The 26,766-nt window shown below is 42.0% G+C and overlaps 1 protein-coding gene across 2 annotated transcripts in view; it reads right to left on the bottom strand.

Moving 5' to 3' along the window:
* Positions 1 to 23,210, bottom strand: part of CEP135 (centrosomal protein 135) — a 73,453-nt gene extending 50,243 nt beyond the window's left edge. Inside the window, exons 1-9 of one of the 2 annotated variants that reach the window (XM_047798878.1) lie at positions 22,415 to 23,210; positions 17,883 to 18,039; positions 16,601 to 16,791; positions 15,687 to 15,854; positions 13,344 to 13,485; positions 11,108 to 11,192; positions 6,817 to 6,945; positions 4,259 to 4,474; positions 1,341 to 1,406 (exon numbers count right to left, since the gene is read on the bottom strand). In XM_047798878.1, coding sequence (XP_047654834.1) covers positions 1,341 to 1,406; positions 4,259 to 4,474; positions 6,817 to 6,945; positions 11,108 to 11,192; positions 13,344 to 13,485; positions 15,687 to 15,854; positions 16,601 to 16,791; positions 17,883 to 17,995 — 1,110 coding nt within the window. In that variant the 5' untranslated portion in view covers positions 17,996 to 18,039; positions 22,415 to 23,210. Of the gene's footprint in view, positions 1 to 1,340; positions 1,407 to 4,258; positions 4,475 to 6,816; positions 6,946 to 11,107; positions 11,193 to 13,343; positions 13,486 to 15,239; positions 15,426 to 15,686; positions 15,855 to 16,600; positions 16,792 to 17,882; positions 18,040 to 22,414 lie in introns of those variants that run through there. The other variant, XM_047798879.1, reaches the window with a different exon arrangement.
* Positions 23,211 to 26,766: the final 3,556 nt, after the last annotated feature.

Here is a 26,766-nt window from a genome sequence, read left to right as displayed (position 1 = left end):
AACACTTGGGAATTAGTATCAGCCTTTGTTTCCAATATTAGTGGAAACTCATCCAATTTTTTTTTTTTTTTTTGCTTCTTCGGGTTGTACCCATGGCATATGGAAGTTCCCAGGCTAGGTGTTAAATCAGAGCTGTAGCTGCCGGCCTCCACTACAGCCACAGCAACACGGGAGTTGAGCCGAGTCTGTGACCTACATCACAGCTCACAATGACATTGGATCCTTAACCCACTGAGTCAGGCCAAGCATCAAACCCACATCCTCATGGATCCTAGTTGGGTTCTTAACCACTGAGCCATAAGAGAACTCTCTCATCAGGCTATTTTTTAAAAAAATTCTCAGTAATCTTTTGGGTGACCACCTAGGAGTGTCCACCTGTAAGCAAGACATTCTTTCTGCCAGTTGTGGACTCTAAGACTAAATGCTGCATCTAGGCTTATGCGGGGATGATGACTAGTTCCTCATGTGCAGACCACCAGAACAAACAATATGACTAGTAAGATGGTTTGCCCTGCCAAACAAAAATATTAAAAAATGACTAACTGCTTTTAATAAGTCAACAATTTAACCAAGTAATTAGCAATTTCTATTTTCGATATTAGTAAACTGACAAGTCATGCAGTCATTTAGAGATATAAAATTCCTAACAGGTTTTCCAAATTTGGAGTTCCCGTCATGGCACAGTGGAAACAAATCTGACTAGGAACCATGAGGTTCGACCCCTGGTCTCGCTTAGCGGGTTAAGGTGTTGCCGTGAGCTGTGGTGTAGGTCGCAGATGCAGTATGGATCCCGTGTTGCTGTGGCTGTGGTGTAGGCCAGCAATTGCAACTCCGATTTGACTCCTAACCTGGGAACCTCCATATGCCACAGGTGTGGCCCTACAAAGACAAAAACAAACTATATATATATATATATATATATATGAGAAACTGAATATATACATACAATGGAAAATTACTTCGCCATAGAAAGAAGTAATGATATATGTTATGACTTGCATGAAATTTGAAAACATCGTGCTAAATGAAAGTCAGACATGCAAGGCCACATATTGTATAATTCCATTTATAGAGAATACTCCAATAAGCAAAACTATACAGACAGAAAGCAGACTAGTGGCTGTCCGCAGCAGAGCAGAGGACAATGAGTGACTGCTAATAAGTATGAGGCTTCTTTCTGTAGTGATGGATAGGTTCTGGGATGAGAAAATAGTGACTACACTAAAACCACTGAAATGTACACTTAAAAGAGTATTATGACAGGTAAATGATATCTTAGTAAAAAAAATGTAAAATAAAACCTAACAAAAATTCTGGCAATTCAATATGACACTACTTACCAGCTGAAGTTTCCCCATTGTTTCTTCAAGATTCCGAATTTCAGAGAGGTTTTTTTTAATCTCTTTCTAGGAATAAAAAGCCCATTAGGTAAATAACTGAAAGTCAAGAATACTTATCACTAAGTCAGTGCAAGTCACTTTTCAAGTGGTTCCTATTCCCTCTCACCAGTGAGATCTCAGGCTTTAGCCAGCCCCAAGCCTCAATTTCAATGAAGAGGAGGCAAGGTTTAGGGTTCTCTTTAATTTCCTGGTGTCCTGAATGCTTGCAGGGGCCTATGTGGAACATGCGAGACAAGAGGGACACCTGAGAATCTGTCTGTGTGTACTTGTAGGACGTGGCTTGAGTCATGAATTTTAGGGTTTGCCTTATGGCCCTGATGTTTCCCCATATCCGACCCATCTGCGTTCTCACTTGCATCCTCTACCCTGCCACTGAGAGTGCTGCAGGCCAAGAGGAAAACATTATGATCTAGTCGGAATCTTGTACTGAGCCAAGCTGTCCTTGAATACTGCCAATGGACATGAGAAGCTGTGCTCAGTATGCTGTGTGCATGGCACAGAACACACAAGAGGAGCAGAAAAGCAGAGGAATGAGATGACGGCAGTGCTACAATGAAGCCAGGGCCACAAAAAGCAAAATTGAAACTGCTCTAATTACGTTCTTCATTTTCAAGACTGTCCTGGCTAATCTGGGTCCCTTGAGATTCCATATGAGTTTAAGGGTTTTTTCCTATTTTTGTAAAAATGCCCCTGGCATTTGGAGAGGGATCACACTCGATCTCCAGACCGTTTGGGGGTGTAGACATGCAGACAACATAAGGTCTTCCAAGCCATGGACACAGGATGCCTGTCCACTGATTTCCGTCTCTAATTTCTTTCAGTAGTGTTTTACATTTTTCAGTGTACAAATCTTTTGCCTCCTTGGTTAAGTTTATCCTTAAGTATTTTATTCTTTTTGACATGACTGTAAATGAAATCATTATTTTCCTCTATGGATTTTAATTACTAACATAGAAAAGTGAACCTGACTTTAATACACGGATTTTGTATCCTGCACCTTTGCTGACTTTTTAAGTTTCTTTTCTTTTTTTAAGTGAAAATTGCAACAATTTTAAATTTTTATTTATATTTTATTTATTTATTTTGCCTTTTAGGGCTGCACACACAGCATATGGAGGTTCCCAAGCTAGGGGTTGAATCAGAGCTACAGTCGCCGGCCTATGCCACAGCCTCAGCAAAGACAGATCCAAGCCACGTCTGCAACCTACACCACAGCTCATGGCAATGCCAGATCCTTAACCCACAGAGTGAGGCCAGGGATGAACCCGTGTCTTCATGGATACTAGTTGGGTTTGTTAACTGCTGTGCCATGATAAGAACTCCTAGATACCTTTTATTTCCTTTGTGTGTCTGACTGCTGTGACTAGGACTTTTGATATTGTGTTGAATAAAAGTGGTGAGAGTGGGCATCTTTTTCTTGTTCCAGACTTTAGAGGAAAGGCTTTTTAGCTTTTCTTTGTTGAGTATTATATTGGCTATGGGTCTGTCATAAACGGCTTTTATTATGTTAAGATATGTTCCCTCTATACCCACTTTGGTAAGATTTTTATCATGAATGGATGTTGGATTTTGTCAAATGTTTTTTCTATTTCTATTGAGATGACCATGTGGTTTTTGACTTTTCACACAGCCTCACGCCATGCTCAAAAAATAAACTCAAAAGAGTTAAAGACTTAAACATAAGACAAGACACCGTAAAACTACTAGAAGAGAACATGGGCAAGACATTCTCTAATATAAAGCACACAAATGTTTTCTTAGGTCAGTCTCCCAAGGCAACAAACATAAAAACAAGAGTAAACCAATGGGACCTACTCAAACTTACAAGCTTTTGCACAGCAAATCATCCACCAATCCCTCTCCTGGGCTTACATCCTGACGAAACTTACTTCAAAAAGATATATGCACCCCTATGTTCATGCAGCACTATTCACAATAACCAAGACATGGAAACATCCTAAATGTCCACTGAAAGATGAATGGATTAAGAAGATGGGTGCAGGAGTTCCTGTCATGGCGCAGTGGTTAACGAATCCGACTAGGAACCATGAGGTTGCGGGTTCGGTCCCTGCCCTTGCTCAGTGGGTTAACGATCCGGCGTTGCCGTGAGCTGTGGTGTAGGTCGAAGACGCGGCTCGGATCCCGCGTTGCTGTGGCTCTGGTGTAGGCCGGTGGCTACAGCTCCGATTCCACCCCTAGCCTGGGAACCTCCATATGCCGCAGGAGCAGCCCAAGAAATAGCAACAACAACAAAAACGACAAAAGACAAAAAAAAAAAAAAAAAGAAGATGGGTGCAATGGACTACAAATCAGCCATAAAAAAGAATGAAATAATGCCATCTGCAGCAACATGGATGCAACTAGAGATTCTCATACTAAGTGAAGGCAGTCAGAGAGAGAAAGACAAATACCATGTGATATCACTTATATGTGGAATCTAAAATACGGCACAGATGAACCTATCAGCCAGAACAGAAATAGACTCACAGACGTGCAGAACAGACTTGCGGTTGCCAAGGGGGTGGGGGAGGGAGTGGGATGGCCTGGAAGTTTGGGGTTTGTAGATGCAAACTATTACTTTTAGAATGGATAAGCAATGAAGTCCTACTCTATGGCACAGGGAACTCTACCCAGTTTCCTGGGACAGACCATGATGGAAGATAACGTGAGAAAGAGTATGACTGGGTCACTTTGCTATACAGCAGAAATTGAAGGAACATTGTAAATCAACTATACTTTAATAAAAAAAATTTTTAAAAAGAAACCACAAAACAAACCAAAAGCCTGAACTGTATCAAAAGGGCTCAAGTTCACTACCCTCCAGGAGAATAATGACCAGTCCCACAACACAGACGTACCCTGGCCTCCTCGAGCTCTTTGTCAGCAGTCTCGAGCACTTCTTCTTTATGTCTTTCCAACTGCTGTGCTAACTGATCGATTTCAGTTAACTCCTGGCAGAGTTTTTCATTTTTGTTGCTTAAATTAACAACTTCAGTAGTTACTGTTTCCTTGGTCTCCATGAGCTCTTGTATATGCTTTTCCAGGTCTTTATTAGCTTGCTGAAGAAAGTCAACCTAAACCAAATTTATAATTCATGAGGTAAAAGAATTGCAAAATTATCCTAAATACTGAACTTTCAAAATAATATTTCAAACTACTATAATAATAATAATATTTCAAATATTACATTTTAAAAAATATTTCAAAATAGTATTTCAAAATATGTATTTTAAAAAATACAGAAAATTAATACCCCAGGTATTTTAGACTTACAAGATCATATTGTTTTGATTTGCAAAGCTGATAATGTGTGGTTTAATAAAAATATCTATTTTCCAGTGTAGAAGGAAAGGATAAGCAGGAAATTTATGTAAAGATTTTCCCAGGGAGTTCCCGTCGTGGTGCAGCAGAAATGAATCTGACTAGTATCCATGAGGACATGGAATTGACTCCTGGCCTCGCTCAGTGGGTTAAGGATCTGGTGTTGCCGTGGCTGTGGTGTAGGCCAGCAGCTACAGCCCCAGTTCAACTCCTAGCCTGGAAACTGCCATATGCCTCAGGTGTGGCTCTAAAAATGACCAAAACAGAACAAAAAACAAAAAACAAAACAAACAAACCCAATGCCGAGGTCTAAAAATATGACAAGATTATTAGTATGATGATAATATTAGTTTAGACTGTGATGTCCAACATTGTAGCTACTAGCATCTATACACAGCTATTGAGCACCTGGAAAGTGGCTGGTCCAAACAGAGATGTGCTATAAATATAAAATATACACAGGATTCCAAAGACTTATACCAAAAAAAGTAAAATTTTGCAATGATATTTGACAACATTGATTACACATCATCAAAATAATAATATTTTGGATACAATTAGGTAAATAAATTAAAATTAATTTCATCTGTTTTCCTTTTACTTTTTTATTTTATTAAAAAAAATTTTTTTTGTCTTTTTGTCTTTTCTAGGGCTGCTTCCACGGCATATAGAGGTTCTCAGGCTAGGGGTCGAATCGGAGCTGTAGCCACCGGCCTTCGCCAGAGCCACAGCATCGCAGGATCCGAGCCGCATCTGCAACCTTCACCATAGCTCACAGCAACACCGGGTCCTTAACCCACTGAGCAAGGCCAAGGATCGAACCTGCAACCTCATGGTTCCTACTCGGATTCGTTAACCACTGCGCCACAACGGGAACTCCCCTTTTACTTTTTTTTTTGTCTTTTTGCTATTTCTTGGGCCACTCCCACGGCATATGGAGGTTCCCAGGCTAGGGGTCGAATCGGAGCTGTAGCCACTGGCCTACGCCAGACCCACAGCAATGAGGGATCCGAGCCGCGTCTTCGACCTACACCACAGCTCACGGCAACGCCAGACCCTTAACCCACTGATCAAGGGCAGGGACTGAACCCGCAACCTCATGGTTCCTAGTCAGATTCGTTAACCACTGTGCCACGACGGGAACTCCCCTTTTACTTTTTCAATCTCGATACTAGGAAATGTTAAGTTACATATGTGGCTCATATCTTATTTCATCTACTGAACAGCACTGCTCATGTTTGGGACTCACTCTATTCTGGCTGCAGCCCAGGCAGAAGTGACACCTAAATTTCTAAAGGTCACAAGGAAACAACCTAAATGTTCATCGATAGTTGAATGGATTAGGAAGATGTGGTGCACACACACAATGAACACTACTCAGCCATAAAAGAGAATGAAATAATGCCATTTTGCAGCAACATGGATGCAACCAGAGATTATCATCCTTCCTAAGTGAAGTCAGACAGAGAAAGATAAATAACATATGATATCACTTATATGTAAAATCTAAAAAAAGACACAAATGAAATTATTTACAAAACAGAAACAGACTCACAGACATAGAATACAAATTTATAAGTTACCAAAGGGGAAAAGAGGTGGGCATAAGTTAGAAGTTGAGGATTAACAGATACAAACTACTATACATAAAACAGGTAAACGACAAGGTCCCACTGTAGAGCACAGGGACTATATTTAATATCCTGTGATAAAGCATAATGGAAAGAATATGAAAAGAGAATACATACATATATAACTGAATCATTTCGCTGTACAGTAGAAATAAACTCAACAAGGTAAATCAACCATACTTTGATGAATAAATAAATTTCTAAAGGTCACATGTCCTGCTTCATGTACCTATGGTTTATTCTCTTAAGTATTTAACATTATGGTGTATATATTTCTAGCTCATTAAATATTCTTTAAAAACATGGCTTGATTTTCCAACAGCTGCACCCAATTGTGGATACTTTGGCTCTGTCAAATTTCTTCCACTGTAAATAACACCCAAGTGAACAACCCTGACACTTTTACAACCATTATAAACACTTATAACTTTAGACATTCAGTGAAATAATCATAAAGTCCTTACCTGAATATTTAAGTGAGCAATAAGCTTTTCGTTGGCTTTATTTCTAGTCTCCAGAGAAAGGATATCAGGAGAGCCACCCCCGCCTAATACACCCGACAGCCGCTCTATCTCTCGTTCTCGTAGTTCAATCTGATGAGACAACGTTGTGCTGGCATATTTAAAAATCTGCTTTTGAACTGAAATGATTAACACTAGACATTTATTTGAATATACTTTCATTTTTATGTTCTACAGTGTATGTGGAATAACATTCATATATGTACCCACACATAAATGGGACTATGAAATACATCTGTGCAAAGCAAAAAACCCCACAGAAAATGTCAACCTAAGAGCTGTCAATAGAGGTTTCATAAGTATTTTTACTGAAGAGATTCTTCTTAACTTAATTTTTCTGTTTTGTTTTTTCCTCCTCTAAGAATAGACAATGTTTACATAAAAAAGAAACATACTAAGTACTGGAACTGAGTTTGAACTACTTCAGTGCCTGGTAGAATAAATGAGGAATAAACAAATGAATGCAGAACCCAAAGAAAAGTGAATTGCTACTGAAACTCAATATTAAAAAGGACATGAGGCTGGGGTGAATTTAATTAACTACCTATTATTTTAGAAAGTATCAGCTGTATGGTCTAAAACATCACTACTAGAATTCCTGCTGTGGCACAGTGGGTTAAGAAGCTGACTGCAGTGGCTCAGGTCTCTGTGGAGGCCTAGGTGTGATCTTGGCCCAGCACAGTAGGTTAAAGGATCCTGCATTGCCACAGCTGCGGTGTAGGTTGCCACTGCAGCTCAGATTCAATCCCTGGCCCGGGAACGTCCATGTGCTGCAGGTACAGCCATAAAACAACCACCACCACAGCAACAACCAAGCATCACTACCAACCATGAATTCACACAGAAGAATCTGGGAAAAAACCCACACGCTTTCAAACTTTGGTTTTCCTTTCCAAAAAAAAACTGAAAACAAAACCCAAGTATTCAATTGAACAAGCACTTATTGAACAGAGTTCTAAGTACACTGAGATGAATAAGACATGGTCCCTTACTTTGAGCTTTACAGGAAAAGCAAGCAAGCAAAGCAGCAACAGCTTTACTGCATTGTTCAATGGCAGAACAACACAAGGAGGAGAATGACACCAAAGCAGTCAGGGAATAAAGTGACTCGGTCTCCATGATTCAGTCATCCTGTGGATAGTCTGAAAAGGTGAAGATGACATTAAGGAGAGAAGAAAGGAAGGTCTTCCAGGCAGTGACAAAGCAGCGGAACTGACTTAGGACAACTAAATGGTACTGCGCTGGGGAGGGATGGCTGGAGGCTTGTGTAGGAGACTGTATAGGAGGTTTTTAAAAAAGCAAGAAAAGGAAAACCGAAAGAAAATTAGGCCATGAAGGACTTTCAAAGAGAAATTATCAGTCACATCAAGCAAATGAAGACTAAAAGCATCCTTGTGCATGAGCAATTCACATGGCTGGTGTGAGTGACTAGATCAGTTACCTGGGGAGGCTGAGCTGCGGACAGGAGGAGGTGGAGTGCCTCCTGCCGCCCTCGGAAAGGGCACCATGAACACGAGGGAAGGCAGCGCAAGATGCTCAAGGGAGTGCCACCACCACAGCGCCTCTTCACACGACAGGAAGGCCAGGAACTGACAACCGCGATGCAGCCCTGTAAGCAGTGGCTAAAGAATGGAAGAATCCAGATGGGAGCCAAGGGAGGAACGGACGAGAGGACAGGGGGCCAGGCGCCCAGGCAGAGCCGAACCCCCTTGGGTCTCCTGGAGAGTTCAAGAAGCAAGGCGGCTCATCTTAAAGGTGGAGAAAGGAGGCCGAAAGAAGGTGCCACTCTGAGAAGGAGGGCATTACATGCCGAGGAAAGGGAGTGGAGAGAACAGTAAAATCTGGAATACATGGGTAGAAAAACAGCACACAGACTCAAGCAAAACCAAAACAAAACAGATGGATAGCTGAGCGGACTCAATCCAGACTGATAACCACAATACCTTGGTGGTTTCAAAAATGACACAGTCAGGCCATTTTCTCCAAACACCTCAGTTACCTCATGGCAATGGTAAAGACTGGTCAGTTAATGTTCATAAAGTACTTGGAAAAAATGTGATGAAACAATGACTGACTCTAAATTGAAAAATATCAATTAATATAAACTCATGTGCATACTTGATATTTTCATCATCTCTCTATAAAGTAAGTTTTCTGGGTGACATTATTACTTTTATCACTTTAATCTCCATTTTATCCAATTAGTCTTCAAAGTACTCACAAACTTAGTTATGCTAACACACAAGTTATATCTATACTTCTATGTGCAGATTTCTTCACTCCAAAAAGACACAGTCAAGTCCAGAAAATGAAAAGTGTGTTACAGCTGCATGCAAAGCAATGAAACTAGAACACACCCTCACACCATGCACAAAAATAAACTCAAAATGGCTGAAAGACTTAAATATACGACAGGACACCATCAAATTCCTAGAAGAAAACATAGGCAAAACACTCTCTGACATCAACATCATGAATATTTTCTCAGATCAGTCTCCCAAAGCAATCGAAATTAGAGCAAAAATAAACCCATGGGACCTCATCAAACTGAAAAGCTTTTGCACAGCAAAGGAAACCCAAAAGAAAACAAAAAGACAACTTACAGAATGGGAGAAAATAGTTTCAAATGATGCAACCGACAAGGGCTTAATCTCTAGAATATATAAACAACTTATACAACCCAGCAGCAAAAAAGCCAATCAATCAATGGAAAAATGGGCAAAAGGCCTGAATAGACATTTCTCCAAAGAAGATATACAGATGGCCAGCAAACACATGAAAAAATGCTCAACATCGCTGGTTATAAGAGAAATGCAAATTAAAACTACCATGAGATATCACCTCACACCAGTCAGAATGGCCATCATTAATAAATCCACAAATAACAAGTGCTGGAGGGGCTGTGGAGAAAAGGGAACCCTCCTGCACTGTTGGTGGGAATGTAAACTGGTACGGCCACTATGGAGAACAGTTTGGAGATACCTTAGAAATCTATACATAGAACTTCCATATGACCCCGCAATCCCACTCTTGGGCATCTATCCGGACAAAACTCTACTTAAAAGAGACACATGCACCCGCATGTTCATTGCAGCACCTATTCACAATAGCCAAGACATGGAAACAACCCAAATGTCCATCGACAGAGGATTGGATTCGGAAGATGTGGTATATATACACAATGGAATACTACTCAGCCATAAAAAAGAATGACATAATGCCATTTGCAGCAACATGGATGGAGCTAGAGAACCTCATACTGAGTGAAATGAGCCAGAAAGACAAAGACAAATACCATATGATATCACTTAGAACTGGAATCTAATATCCAGCACAAATGAACATCTCCTCAGAAAAGAAAATCATGGACTTGGAGAAGAGACTTGCGGCTGCCTGATGGGAGGGGGAAGGAGTGGGAGGGATTGGGAGCTTGGGCTTATCAGACACAACTTAGAATAGATTTACAAGGAGATCCTGCTGAATAGCATTGAGAACTTTGTCTAGATACTCATGTTGCAACAGAAGAAAGGCTGGGGGAAAAATGTAATTGTAATGTATACATGTAAGGATAACCTGACCCCCTTGCTGTACAGTGGGAAAAAATAATAATAAATAATTAAAAAAAAAAAAAGTGTGTTACCCAACTTAAACTTCGGTAAGAAACTTTAAGAAAGCCAGTAATTACCCTAATCAGAATTTAGTCAAAACACCTACAGAAAGTATGAAGAACAAAGCTTATTAAAGTTACCATCTAATTCTGCATCTATTAGCTCCCTGCTTCTTCTGAAAACTGTTTTCTGTGTACTGTGCTGGCAGAGAAAACACCCAGCAAATGTGTCAACATAGGAGATTAATTTTCAAAGAGACATATGCAAAATGACAAAATCTACAGTAAGAGTAAGAAAATTATTTAAAATACCATTATAAAGCATAACACATTTCAATAAAAACACCTCTGGAGATGCAAACAGTTAATATTTTGGGAGATAGATGATTCACATTAAAAAAAAAAACAACATTAAAACTACTATTCTCCTCAATGCACAATGAAAGGAACAGACTGAATGCTCTGAAGCCATCTAAGCCATTCCAACTATTAATTCTATTAACAAACTGATGAAAATGGAATGTTGTATTAAAAGCAGTATCAGTAATATCAAATACAACCCAACTCCATTTACAATCCCAGCACACCCATCTCAATCCCTACTATGCAAGAAAATAAAAATCCTACCTGCTTATTATAATCTCTCAGTCCACTTTCCATTATTGCTAACTTTTCTTGTAACTGGTAGACTTCTTGCTGAAGTTCGTGAATTCTGAAACACATTTATAACTAAATGCCAATACACTTGTGTTAAGAAATACAAAATAACAAGAACTGAAATTAGATGCCTTCTTTTACAAATTCTCTCTTTTTTTCTTCTCAGTGAGTTAGGAGGTGCTGTGCCAAACAGTTTTGAAATCACAGAATAAAGAGAGTACAACATCCTGGAGATTTAACTTTATAAGAATAGACTGAAAAACTGAGTGGCAAATAATTTTTTGGTTCAACAACCATGGCATGTAGAAGTTCCCAGGTCAGGGATCAAACCCACGCTGCTGCAGTGACCCAAATCAGATCCTTAACTTGATGCACCACAAGGGAACTCTGAGTGGCACACAATTTGAAACTCAGACACATTATACCTATTACTGCAATTTGATCCTTAGGCTAATTCTTTGAGGTACTGCTGTCAATTCTTAGGTTCAGGAAATCAAGTATCTAGTTCAAAATGCACAATATTAGGAGAAATATGGGACTAAAATGTCTCCTGACTCTAAAAGACCCTGTATTTTCTAATGAACTATCCTATAATCCTGGAGAGCAGAAAAATTTTGAGAAATACTGCAGCAAAAAACCTACTGCTTTCTGGAACTCATTAATTCCAAGAAAATCAAGATTTGTCTAAATTATCTGATTTCTACCACTGCCCAAATGTATTTGCACTACATCAACTTTTTTTTTAGGGCCACACCCACAGTATATGGAAGTTCCCAGGCTAGGGGTTGAATTGGAGCTGCAGCTGTTGGCCCTACACCACAGCCACAGCAACACCAGATCCAAGCCACATCTGTGACCTACACCACGGCTCACAGCGGCAACACCAGATCCTTAACCCACTGAGCCATGATGGGAACTCTTGTACTACACAAAACTTTGCCAAGAGTTAACATAAATATGACATAACCACTTTCACACTGGAAAAATAAAGCCTGAAGCCAGGTCTGTTTAAAAGAGACTTTCCATGGGTTAGAATGAGTAAGGCTGAACATGGCTATTACTTTAATAAATACTTCCTCCTAATCTAGGTGTAGGAGAAAAGTATGTAGGCAACTATCCTCATACGTATATGTGAATGAATACAATTAAATATGTATGTGCACATGAAAATAAGATAATCAAGAGACTAATACCATCTGTGATGGTTTGATAAGAAAAATGTTAAGGTGAAAGAAAAAGACAGAAAATGATACATATGTAGCCAAAAAAACTCCCTAAATAATATTAATATATTGTCTAAATCCTAGATTATAATTGTACCAGAAAAACAAAACACAGCATTTCATGGGTAAGGTTAGATTACCGTATAGATACAGGTATATATGCTATGTGAAGACAATTAGCTAATAGATCCTAATCAGTATCTCCACTAAGGTCCTTTCTTATTAAGACACTGAGATGACTCAGGTAGAAAACGCCCCACATTCCCATACAATCTGCAAAGCAACGCGCTAACCACACCAGCCACTTCCAGCAGCGCATATCCTGTATCTGGGGCCTCCTGCAGCTCTGACTGTCTTGGAGGCTGTCACTGGTGCCCTCTCACCCCACTGCTCCTCTTACACTTTTCTTAGTGGAATTGGTGTATTTCCCTTGTCTCATCTTCAGTACTGGATCATGAGCTTCTAAAGCTGCAGCCCCATCTTACTCCTCCTAACACCCCATGACACTCACATGGTGCCTTTCCCAGAGAATTCACCGAAACAGAATTTATACCCGATTCCAACTGAAGGAAATACCAGCGACAGTGCTAGGAAATCATGAAGCAGGAATTTCAAAGCTGGTACAAATCTATTCATGTCTACTGACACTGGACAAAAATGTGAAGTACTAAAGAGTCTGAAAAGACTACCTGAGTGATAGAACTAAATGTCAAAGCAACTCTACAGAAAGAGTCTTCAAATGACAACTGCTGTGAGACAAATATGGACAGAAACATCAGATATATGGTCTATCCCAGTTTCAAAACAAGCAGAAACCTTCTACTCAGAGGACGTTTAGAAAGCATTTACTGAGCACTTGTGCCAAGTTCTGTGCTAGGCACTGGAAATACACTTGTTAAGAAGATAGCAGCCCTATGAACAAGAAACTTAGGGACAACCAAGTGGTCTATTAACTAAAGCCAATGAGGAAGAATTTCCTGCACCTGCTATCAGCCACTTGCAGGAGGTCTGCAACATAAGGGTCTCGGGGCTGAGGCACTGGGTAGGAGCTGACTTCAGAGGGCGGAGCTGGCTCGTCAATCTGCATACGCTGGCGCCGGAAAGCAATGCTTCTCTTCTTGCCACCTAAGAAAAAACTCAAAGAAGTACTTCAAAAAACTGAAAATGAAAGAGTCTTAGAATCAAATATTTTAGAAGGTCTGTCATTTTTTTTTAAAGTGTCTCTAGCTCATATTACACACTGATAAAATGTTCTCTCCCTTATATACAAATAGCTACCCGATCTTTATCAATGCAGTCCTGAAAACCCTGACAAGACATGGTTATAAAACAAGGTTTATTTTCTGCATGCCTGGAACATATGCCCAGGTTTAATCTGTTCCTCCCCTAGATGGAGACCAGACTTTGGCAACATTAAATTTCAGTGTGCCTTGTGGTGTTTGCTTTTATGAGCTCAAAAAATCATCACCAGCAGAAAACTGTCAAATGAGGAGCTTAAGGCAATGATAACTAAAATAAACACACTTTACCAAGCAATGCCAAAGGAGCAGATAATTAAAACTTTAAGAAGCAAGATTAGAATATAAAGGAATATATACCCTGAATTAGTGGGAAATATTTTCTTAATTATCCTTAAAACTAGCAGGAGTGATTTCTTTCTATGGCTGGATATATCCTGTCTTGGTCCAAATCAAATGAATAATTTGCTTTTTCTAGTATCCAGCCAGGATTAGGCACGTACTTGAAAAACTAACTGACCCTCATGAAGAAAAACATAACCCACAACTTTGTCTTCATTAGAATCCCAGCCAATTTTTTACACTAACTCCATGTTTTGAGGATGAAGAAACTGGGTCAAAAATATTTCACTGGCTGCTTGTGGTTACACCCTTTAACAAGGTGAACCATTTTCTTCTTCCCTGCCTCCTCGACATTCTCCTTGGCTGCTCTTTTTCAGTGTCTTTCAAAGACCCTCTTCCACCAGTGCCTTCAAGGCCAGCTTCCCAGTCCACACAGTTTCACTAGGTGATTCCTGTGGTCTCTGTAGCTTCACCTCTCCTGCTATTCCAAGGACTCTCAAACCTGAATCTCCGTCTGGCCTGCACTTCTGAGAGCAGAGCGGCACATCCCGCTGCATCTCGAACCTCCACATGGCAGTCCTGTGGGTGTTCCATGCTCACTACCGCCTCTGGGGGTCCCCTCTTCTGCCTTCCACACCCTCTACCTTAAACAGAACCCAGCACCCAGAAGTCTGGGGACTCTGCTTCCCCAGCCTGCCATGCTCATCACTACACTGGGAGATCATACCTCCAAATCTCTCTTGAGTCTGCCCCATTCTTTTCTCAGAAACTTTCTCTTCTACTCACTTCCGAGATGTCTCTCCATCCTTTCTGCTTTGGCTCATGGGCCCCTCTCCATCTCATCTCCTGCCATTTCAGGGCCCACTGGTCCCTCCCCAACCCGCCTCAGTGCACAATTCCTGGACTCTCAGGAGCATCCTCTCTGCTCAGCTACAGGCCTACAGTGATGATGCTTGGACTTTGTCACCAGTTACAACTATGCCAGCTAACAGACCTTCCACCCTCTTCCAATGGCACTTGTCCTCCTGACCAAACCACTGCTGGTGCTCACCCCACTCTTTAATCCGTGTCTCTGCCTAAGCTCACAACTTTCCTACACCTCCTTTATGTCCCTGGCACATGGAAGTTCCCAGGCCAGGGACTCAATCCTAGCTGCAGCTGCGACCTATGCCCCAGCTGTGGCAATATGAATCCTTTAACCACTGTGCTGGGCTGGGGACTGAACCCATGCCTCTGAAGCAACCTGAGCTGCTACGGTTGGACTCTTAACCCACAGAACCACAGCGGGAACTCCCTTACTTCCGTAATTTTAATTCCATGCTTTAGACATTTCAATGATCTTGTTAGGAGCACTGTTGATTCTTCCACCAACTTTATGCCTGGATAACCATCAACTCTGCATGTGCCCCATCATTTCTGTTTTCTTGCTGGACAACTACTGAGCATAAAACTAAAATAGTAAAATAAACCAATAAATAAGAAAGTACATCATTTCCAAATTCTCTGAGTATGAGTTACTTTTATAACTAAAGTAGTAACAATAGAAAAAGAATTCAAATTAATGATAAGGGAAATAAAATTCTGGGCATTGAAGTTAGACTCCTTGTATCTAAGAAGTTATTATCATATAAGTTTCTAAGCACATGTATAAAATACAAGCTAGATCTTCAGAAATATATTTAAAGGTTCTTGTTACTATCCAAATATATCTTTTCAAATACTTGTTTTAAGAAGAAATAGATTCACCTGGAGTTTGTACTACAGCTTGTAAATTCTTTTCTTGAAGTTGTTGAATTTTTTCATTCTTAGCTTTGCTCTCTTTCTCCAAAAGTTTGAGTTTATGAACATATTGATTATTTAGAAATTTCAGATCAGCTGTTTCACGTGCACACTTTTTCAATGTGGTTTTCAACTCTTAAAATGAAAAGAGTTACAGACCATTTCACAGATCAAGCAATAGAAGTTCCTCCATTTCACGAAGTACAAAAGTTACAGTAATTTGAAAGGCTAACTCTTTTTCTACCACTGTTAACAAAATTGCAAGTAAGTCACTAGGCACAAAAAGAAAGTATAGGTTTCTCCTGTGATATGAGCCTACTATAAATCTAGGCTTTTGATCCAGTAAGTTGGACATGAAGCTAAGGGACTGTGAATATACGCTGGGTGTCAGGGCTTTTTCCTACTGAATATAAGGAGTTATAAGTTCGTCATATAATTACAGTTTGCCCAGTATCTTCGTAATCATTCTGTTCTACCTTCCAGATCCACGACAGGGTGTTAAAGATTCAGAATGACAGATCCATGTATTTCTCTCAGTCAGAGAAAAATAAAAGCTATTTCAAGAACATTTAATATTCTCTACAGCGATTTTAATTGTAAAAATTTAGTCCATACATGGTGAGGACAATTTAGTTATGGAATGCAGATGTATTTTCTTTCTTGGGAACTCTTTGGCACACCCTATAATATTTCAGGAGTTGTCAGCAGGAAGACTATCATTTTTTTTTTATGATTTTAATTTTTTCCATTATAGCTAGTTTACAGGGTTCTGTCAAAAACTACACATTTTCTAATCAATAGTTTTAAAAGTAGACTAGCCTTTCCTACATATAAAATGAAAAGGGCAAAAATATTGCACTTTAAAAATCACAAAATTTTACCTTTAATATGTTGGCCTGACTGTTCTCTCAGTTTCATTAATTCCAGGTATAGCTCATTATTTTCCTTACTCAATCTTGCATTTTCAAGTTTATAAGGTTCCAATACAAAATCAAAATTGGCACTTTCTTTTTCAGCTTTCACAGCAGATAATTTTGATTTCCGAAGACTTTCTGTTGTATGAACTAGATCACTAATACGTAAGTACAAGGAACATTCCATTAGCTTTTGATAACTAAAAACAAATCTCTAAAAAGACTTAGAATACATGTTAATGCTAAATGAGCTCAAATCTAAAACCAAACAAAAACAAACACTAGGAGTCTTTCAAGGGACTAGGAAGTATTCAATAATCTCTCAAGACAGCATTAATTAAAAGTTATGGGGAGTTCCCGTCGTGGCACAGTGGTTAACGAATCCGACTAGGAACCATGAGGTTGCGGGTTCAATCCCTGCCCTTGCTCAGTGGGTTAACGATCCGGCGTTGCCGTGAGCTGTGGTGTAGGTTGCAGACGTGGCTCGGATCCAGCATTGCTGTGGCTCTGGCGTAGGCTGGTGGCTGCAGCTCCGATTCAACCCCTAGCCTGGGAACCTCCATATGCCGTGGGAGTGGCCCAAGAAACAGCAAAAAGACAAAAAAATAAAAATAAAAAAAAAGTTATGGAACATATACACTTAGACTAAATCATCTTTCAATATCCCCTCTCTCTCATCCTCCATGCTAGCATAATAAGTCAACGAGATTTCAATTAAAAAAAAAAGGGAGTTCCCATCGTGGCACAGTGGAAACGAATCCAACTGGGAAATATACCGTTGTGAGATTGAGCTCTGGCCTTGCTCAGTGGGTTAAGGATCCAGCGTTGCTGTGGCCGTGGTGTAGGCCGGCAGCTGTAGCTCCTATTAAACCTCCATATGTCGTGGGTGTGGCCCCAAAAGACAAAAGACAAAAAAAAAAAAAGAAAAAGAAAAAAAAAGACCAGCGAGGAAAGCAGACTTGCTATAGCTGTATCAGGAAACGCAGTCAAGACTGTGCTTTTGTTCACAGAAACCCTCAGAGACATTCACTCTCAACAGCACGGTGTCTACAGGGACCCTGGCACTTCCCGGGGAGGAGGCCCTGAACTGCTGATAGAGGACCAGAACCTAAGAAGAACAAAGAAGCTTCAGACGACTTAAGAACTTTCAAAAAACTACCCATTTCTTCACTGACGCATGAGGTTCAACCAGAAACCGGATAAATGGGATCAATGATTACACCGATTAGAACTGTGTTTCCATCTTTACCTGAAAAGTTTTTCTACCAAAGGTAAACACTCCACAGTCAGAGCCTGACGGTACCCCAGCTGGTCCAGTCTTTTCCTAATATTAATATACTTTCTTTCTGCAGCTGTAGTCATCTTGGCCTCCACACTAGCTTTATTCACTTCCAAAAATTAAAGTCCTAAAAGACAAGAGTGAAACATCATTCCGTTATCAGCTATTATTATTGTTTCATGCTAAGAAGAAAAGATTCTTTTCATATGAAGCAATTATTTTTTGTTTCTTTTCAGGTAGGCAACCTTCTAGAATACTTAGATTGATTTAAATCCAATGTTTATGACATTCATACTATTCATTAAAATAAGTATTTCCTTGTAAACCTATATGTAAAAGCTAAAACAACAAGGCTTCTAGAAGGGAAAAAATTACCATTTTCCAAGCCTGGGATAGGCAGAGAATACTTAGATAAGCCTCTTTAACAGCATTAAATATAAAAGAAAAACCTGATAAACTGGACTTCTTCAATTTAAAAATGCTCATCAAAATATACCCTTTTGTTTCACAAACAAAAACAAAATAGTAGAAAAATATGTATAATATCTAACAAGGGAATACAGGAAAGAATGCTTATAATTCAGTAACAGGAGTTCCTGTTGTGCTGCAGCAGAAACGAATCCGACTAGGAACCATGAGGTTGAGGTTCAATCCCTGGCCTCGCTTAGTGGGTTAAGGATCCGGTGTTGCTGTGAGCTGTGGTGTAGGTTGCAGATGTGGTTCGGATCTGGCATAGGCCAACAGCAACAGCTCCGACTGACCCCTAGCCTGGGAACCTCCATATGCCTCGGATGTGGCCCTAAAAGGACAAAAGACAAAAATAAATAAATAAGTAATTCAATAATAAAGACAACCCTGTAAGAAAATGGACTAAGATTTGTAAAAGATACCTGAATGGGGATAATCACATGAAAAGGTGCTTAACACCATTAGACAGAGGCAACTACCACGATGACATGGACTTCTGCCCTCGCCAGAATGGCTAAAGTTAAAGGTACAATACCAACTGCTGCCAAGGATCTGGAGCAAGTGGAACCTTCACATTGCTGACAGGAGTGTAAAATCACTGTGGGAAAAGCATGGCTGTCACTTATAAAGCTAAACATACTTCTATTCTATGACTCTGTAATTCTATTTTGAAATATTTACTCAAGGAAAGGAAAATAATTACAAACTCTTAAAGAATATTCACAGCAGTTTTATTCATAATAGCCCCAAACTGGAAACAATGTATTTACTCATCAGGAGCAGAAGGATAAATAAACTATATTTATACAATGTAATATCACTCAAGAATAAAAGGGAAGAACTATGACACATGTCAAACCCATGGATGATTGAAAAAAAATTGAACAATAGAAACCACATACATAAACTGTATGATTCCATTTATATGAAACTCATGAACAGGCAAATTAAACTACGTGCACAGCAGTTAAGATGGCGTTTGCCTAGGGCTATGGGGATCCTGACTGGAAGGGCTATGACGGAACTTTCTGGGCAATGAGAAGATTGTGTGGATGGAGACAGGGATTGCACCTCTGCATATCATTTAGCAAAGCTTTTCAAATAGCATGCTTAGGATCTGGGCATTTCACCCTGTTAATTTCACTTAGACCAAAAAAAAAAAAAAAAAAAACAGGAGTTCCTATCGTGGCGCAGTGGTTAACAAATCCGACTAGGAACCATGAGGTTGCGGGTTCTGTCCCTGACCTTGCTCAATGGGTTAATGATCCGGCGTTGCCGTGAGCTGTGGCTCTGGCGTAGGCCAGCGGCTATAGCTCCAATTTGACCCCTAGCCTGGGAATCTCCATATGCCGAGGGAGTGGCCCAAGAAATGGCAAAAAGACAAAAAAAAAAAAAGATGGAGTTCCCTAGGGGTGCAGCGGGTTGGAGATCCGGCATTGTGTTGTCACTGCCGTGGTGTGGGTGCCATCCCGGGCCCAGGAACTTCTGCATGCCGCAAGTGTGGCCAAAAAACCCCCAAAACAAAAAAAAATGACACAAACAATCAAGTTTCTCTGTACATGTTTTTTTATCCTTGTCTTTATTTTTTTGAGTGTTATTGTATCTTTGCTTTAATTCACATATAGATTTGGTATGCAAATATATGTATGCATGATTTCATTTTTTTTCCTTTCTTTTCTTACGGAGGTTCCCAGGCTAGGGGTCGAACTGGAGCTATAGCTGCCAGCCTACACAACAGCCACAGCAATGCTGGATCCTTAACCTGCTGAGGCCAGGGGTCGAACCTACGTCCTCATGGATGCTAGTCCTGTTAACCACTAAGCCATGACTTCTATCCTTGTCTTCTTAAATATTTATAAATATATTATCTATCCATCTGCCTAAAATGGAATTATTCAAAAGGTCACTTCTTTAGAAAAAAATATGCTCTTTTCTAACCTCTGCCAGGTAAATACAGACCAAATACTCATAATTTTAAACCAAATAAAAACTCTGTTTTACATCTCTATTGCTCCTCACAATCTATAAAACATGAATGCATTGGAATACATGCAGCATTTGACCCTGACAGCTACCTAGGGAGAGATGAGGAAAAGCTACCTCACAAGAATAACTTCTACAGCACAGGGACCTGCGTTTCATACCTTGTAAGAACCTATAATGGAAAAGAATCATGTATAAATATATACGTATAACTGAATCACTCTGCTATACACCTGAAACTAACACAACACTGTAAATTAACTATAGCGTAATTTAAAAAAATGGTTAAGGAGTTCCCGTCATGGGGCAGTGGTTAATGAATCTGACTAGGATCCATGAGGTTGCGGGTTCAATCCCTGGCCTTGCTCAGTGGGTTAATGATCCAGCGTTGCCATGAGCTGTGGTGTAGGTTGAAGACGAGACTCAGATCCCGCGTTGCTGTGGCTCTGGTGTAGGCCAGCGGCTACAGCTCTGATTTGACCTCTAGCCTGGGAACCTCCATATGCCGCAGGAGCGGCCCAAGAAATGGCAAAAAGACACACACAAAAAAAGGTCAAAAAAAAGTAGCTTGTTACAAACTACAGCGCCACAAAGTGGGTGGGCGTCAGGTCCCAGTCTGGATCAGCACTCTGGCTTCTGCGCTGTGCCCTCAGCTTACATCACCGTGGAGTGAGTACCTCTCTTCCACAGCTTCTTCTGACAAACCCTTCCTTCTTATCCTCTGCTAACCTTTCTCTGAATAAGGAGGCTGGCACTCCATACTAGTAGCTACCTCCTAGGTTCCTTCTATAAGAGGGACCTGACTGAAGCAGGGTGTTCCAGAGAAACTCCTGGAGACATGAGAAATGCAAACCCAGAATTATCGAGTGCCCATCCTGGCTCAGTGGAAATGAATCTGACTAGTACTCATGAGGATGCAGGTTTGATCCCTGGCCTCGCTCATTGGATTAAAGATCCATCGGAGTTCCCGTCTTAGCGCAGTGGTTAACGATTTCGACTAGGAACCATGAAGTTGTGGATTCGATCCCTGACCTTGCTCAGTGGGTTAAGGATCCAGTGTTGCCCTGAGCTGTGGTGTAGGTCGCAGATGCGGCTAGGATCCTGCGTTTCTGTGGCTCTGGCGTAGGCTGGCGAATACAGCTCCGATTGAACCCCTAGCCTGGGAACCTCCATATGCCGCAGGAAGTGGCCCTAGAAAAGGCACAAAGACAAAAAAAAAAGAAAAAAAAAAGGATCCATCGTTGCCTGAGCTGTGGTGCAGGTCACAGACAGGGATTGGATCCTGCATTGCTGTGGCTGTGGTGCAGACAGGCAGCTGCGGCTCCAATTTGACGCCTAGCCTGGGAACTTCCACATGCAAGGGGTGCGGCCCTAAAAAGCAAGAAAATAAAAATAAAAAAACCCAGAACCAGCAGGACCTCGCCATCCAAACATTTCTCCTTGTCTGGCACCGACTTTGGTTACCCAGAAATACTACCTGCTCACATCCTTCTAAGATAGAGAAGCAGGAGTACGAATCAAAACACTCATCAACACACAAGAGAGATGAAAGATTAAAATCCTTCCAAGAAGGACAAAAAGCTGGTACCCCGCTCCAGGAGCGTCTGTACTCAGCTCCCTGCAGGACAACAGGCGAGGAGGCTCGACGCTCCACGCGCGCTCACCACCACCCGGAGCCGGCGCGGCGTGTTTTCCCAGAGGCCCGGGACGTATCTACGCCCAGGCCCGAACCGAACCGGGTCCTTCCCTGAGAGCCGCAAACGGGCGGAGGTCGCCGCCAAGGCTCGGCCTGCGCTCGGGCCTGTCTGCGTTTACCAAGCGCCGGGGGACCAGCTGGGAAGAGGGCGCTTCCACCTCGAGCAACCGGCCAGCAGCAGCAGCAGCGGCTGCGCGGCGCCGGCGGAGGCTGCCGCGAGCGCAGCGGGGTAGCCAGGTCCGCAGCCCGAACCCGCTCCCCGCACGGCTCCCGCCAGCGGGAGGCCGCGGCGCCAGAGTCCCCGCCCGGGCCCCACTTCCTCCCTCCCCGCGCCGCCCGCCCGGTTCGTGCTCACCCGCCGCCCCGGCTGCCGCTCCCTCCGCGCGCGGTCGCATCCCCTGCGCCTGCCTCGCTCGCTGGCTTCCGCCGCCGCGGACACCGGCTCCGGCGCTGGGACAGTTTGAAAATGGCGCGGACGGACTACCGCGACCAGCGCGGAGTAGGCGCAGCGGTTGCCTCGGTAACGGGAGCGGAAGACGGGTCGCCGCACGCGGCGGGGACGCGCCCGATTCTGATGGCGGCGCCGGGCCCAGGCCCGGAAACGCACGGGCCCGGAAGGTGCGGCGCGGCGGCGCCCTCTGGCGGCGGGAGCCGGAACCACCGCGGCGGCCGTCGTCCAGGCTGCGCCTGTCGTTGCCTTGAACTTCCTTGACCTTCGGGGCGCGGGGTTAGAGCCTGTGCAGCCCTGGTCCCTGCAGCCGGTTAGCCTTCACCCTCCCGGGACGCCTGCTCCCCACGTGAACTCAGCCGAAGTACCCGGTTGTCTGTGCAACTTTCCCTGACAACCACCCAACACAGTTAACTAACTTTGCTCCCGCACCCCTGGCCTCTTACAGATGTCCAGATCCCAATATTATACTCATCCCGTTATGATGAGCATAACATCATTGCGTTTGAACTCTTGAGTTAGAGCTCCTCTGTCAAACGTCATTGTCTTTGTATGTTTACCTCTGCCGCCCCCTACTGCGCATTCCTGGAGTCAGAGTTTATTTCACTCAGCTGTTTCTCTAGCACCAACCGCAAGAAACATTCGAGAATGGAATCAAATGTAAATCAACTGGCTATAGAGAACCTGTTCACATTGAGAAAATGCATGGTCGAATATTGGAATTCCATTTGTCGCGTGGAAACTTCTAGATGATCAGAGAGGCGTTCATCGCCTCCTGTTTACTCTTCTCCCAAGCAGTGCATCCATTTTGAAGATGCACTTAATCCTTGTGTATATATATCTCTGTGGGCCGTGAATAACTTTGTACGCATTCATATATCGCTTTAACCGTTTCCGCAGGGAGCCCTGTCCCTCTTCCCACATCCTTCAATAAGCTGTTTTATGGAATTTCTAGGAGGTAATGAGGCTCCGTGGATGGCTTTTGTAGTCTTGAACACATACAGTTAAAGACTTTTTTTGTTGCCTAGCAACAAATATCTTTTTTGAAAATAGGGAGCCATAAATAAATATCATAGCAAATGACTATGCAACAGCCACCCAGTCCTTCCCTTTGTCCCAAACACATAACCATTAGAAAATACAAAAACTAAAATCAAAGAAATTTAAAAGATGAGTGGGACACTGAAGTTGCAGTCCAGTTTTGCTCCAGATGTCACGGAAGACCAGTGCAGGCACACTGCTGGGCCGCAAGGCCTGAGGTCAGGGCCCTGGTTCCTCTGGCACACAGAATTATTGCTGCTCAGCATTCAGGTCCTGGCTTTGAGCGAGAGGGTGGGCTGAGGAGGCAGAAAGAAAAAGAAACCAAGCCTCATCTGGGCTCTCTAGGTCCCCCACATCACCCTGAGACAGGAGCCCTGATTGTGGAGCAGACCTGATGGGACCACCATCAAAACTGATAAGCTGAAGGAGGGGGAGCCAGATGCAAAGGGAAAAGAAAAAACTTTGCACTGACAATGAGCTTGCAAACAGTGAGGAAATCTAATGCAAAGATAGCCAACAAAATAAAACATCTGAACAAGGACTCTCTCCAGAAGAAAAGAGTCTGAGGAAGGCTTTAGAATGAATATGTGTAAGGTGATCCAGATCAAAGTTTCTCAACCTTTGTACTTCTGACATTTGGGACTGAATAATTCTTTGGTTTAGAGGGCCTGTCCTCTGTATTGTAGAATGATGAGTAGCATTCCTGGCTTCTACCCACTAGATGCCAGTAGCATCCCTCAAGCTGTGACAACCAAAAATCTTTCCAGGAATTGCCAACTGTCCCTAGGGAGGCAGAATCGTTCCTGATTGAGAGCCACTAGTCTAGACAGATGGAAGGAATAACTGCCATCAGAAAGAACAATAATTTAACTCCTTCGGGTTATCAGTTTTGATGGGTGTGTAGGAAAGGGAACCAATAAAAAAATTTGGAAATTAACAGTACAGTCATCGGAGTTCCCGTCGTGGCGCAGTGGTTAACGAATCTGACTAGGAACCATGAGGTTGCGGGTTCGGTCTCTGCCCTTGCTCAGTGGGTTAAGAATCCGGCGTTGCCGTGAGCTGTGGTGTAGGTTGAAGACGCGGCTCGGATCCCGCGTTGCTGTGGCTCTGGCGTAGGCCAGTGGCTACAGCTCCGATTCGGCCCCTAGCCTGGGAACTTCCATATGCTGTGGGAGCGGCCCAAAGAAATAGCAAAAAGACAAAACAACAACAACAACAAAAAAAAAAAACAAACAAAAAAAACAGTACAGTCATCAAAAATTCTTATAATTATTAACTGGGATAAACTGTAGAGTAGACACAATTAAAAGAATTAGGCAGTTTACCTAACTAGAACCCAATGCAGACAAAGGACTAAAATATATTTAGAAAGACAGATATTAGCTTGGGAGTCTGGAAGGAGGCAGCAGAGGAGGCAGCATCTATCACTCGAAGAGTCTTGGAAGATGTCCATACCCACACTTTTCTGGAACCTGTAAACTCCTGTTACATTACATGGCAAGAGAGACTTGGCAGATGTAATCAAGGTTGTTAAAGACGTCAAAATAGGGAGAGTGGTCTCAACTTTGCAGGGAGGCCCAGTGCATTTGCCCAAACCCTTAAAAGTAGAGAAGCGTGAAGCAGGACTTGAGGGCCATTGGGGTTTGAGGATGGGGTGCGGTGTGACGAGGAAGCAGGCCTCTTGGAAGAGCTGAGTGGGGGTTGACAGCAAGCAGGGAATTGGGGCCTCCACCCTCCAGCAGTGGGGAACCGAATTCCTACCAACAAGCCCAGTGGGTGGGGAAGCAGATTTCTTCTCTAGCCCAAGCCCCAGATCAAAGCCCAAGCTGCTGCCACCCTGATTTTGGCAGCAGAGCCCACCCAGACTTCTGCCCTAGAGACCCATGAGATAATAAACGTGTGATGTCTTAAATGGCAAAGCTTTTGTTGACTAGTTACAGTAGGCGTAGAAAATCTCATTCAGCAGAGAAGCAATACTTGAAGAAATACAATTGCTAATTAGTAATTAGAGAAAAACCCCCTTGTGGTCCAGAGACAAAGCTAAGAAACAGGACATTAGTGAAAGGGAAAGGGACCCTGAGACTAGCAGAGAAATCACAGTTCTTAGGATCATGCCATGGAGGCACACTGTTTCACTCTACCAGTAAATGTCCAAGTATCCGGTCTGTTACACTCTCCTCTCTCTGCTACTTCGAGAATTGTTTGCTGTATGGTTTGATCAATCTTGCAGCAGTCTACTCCTTCTGAATAAACAAGTATAGGAATGAATTTTTATGAGCACAAGTTAGATGTAGTCCATTTACAGCTATAGCTAAAGTCATCTTGGCTTAAAAATCAGAGTACAGTTATAATGAGCAAATTTTAATGCAAACCACTTCGAGATTTTTTTTTTTTTAAATAAATTTAGAGCCTACAAACTTTCTTATGAAAGCATGTGGTGCTCTGGATTAAATGTTGGATTATTCTGCTACTTAGAAATCCTTTTAGAAAGTTTTCTTTCCCTAAGTGCTATAATATTGACTGGTCAATCTGACCTCTAAGCAGTTTCAGAGAATCGATATTGGCTTAGTCCCAGCTTGGCAAAGTCTGGGGGGTAAAATAAGAGCTGTTAGTCCAGAAAAGACATCCAGAGATAAAGGGCTCTTTAAAGTATAGCAAATGCAAGACACATTAAATTCTAAAGAAACAACGTAAAATCACCTACAAAAGAAAAAGGGTCATGATTGTGCATTAAAAATTAAACGGAAACCTCTAATGATTAATAATAACACAGAGATAACCATGAAAGAAATTAAATCCAAACCCCTAAAATTTCAAATAATTGCACCTTCTCTATGGTCTGTACACTTTTTTTTTTTTTTTTTACATATTACTATTGACACACACGTCATTCCATGACTTCCATTTTCCTTTGATGCCTCAGGTGACAACCCTCCTGTGATCATCACTGCCTCCTATCACAATGTACCAAGAAGGAAGAAGATACTGGGGGCAAAGCCCCTGCAGATGTAATGACCCTCTAATTTTATCAGGGTGGAATATCTTTTCTAGAATCTTACAACAGATTTTCTCTTTTTTATTTTTAAAAATTTTTTTTGTCTTTTTGCCTTTTCTAGGGCCACTTCCTGCGGCATATGGAGGTTCCCAGGCTAGGGGTCGAATCGGAGCTGCAGCCACCAGCTTACGCCATGGCAACGCAGGATCCGAGCCACGTCTGC

This window comes from Phacochoerus africanus, chromosome 10 (genome assembly GCF_016906955.1).
Source record: "Phacochoerus africanus isolate WHEZ1 chromosome 10, ROS_Pafr_v1, whole genome shotgun sequence".
Lineage (NCBI taxonomy): Eukaryota > Metazoa > Chordata > Mammalia > Artiodactyla > Suidae > Phacochoerus > Phacochoerus africanus.
This window is presented reverse-complemented; position numbering and strand designations above follow the sequence as displayed.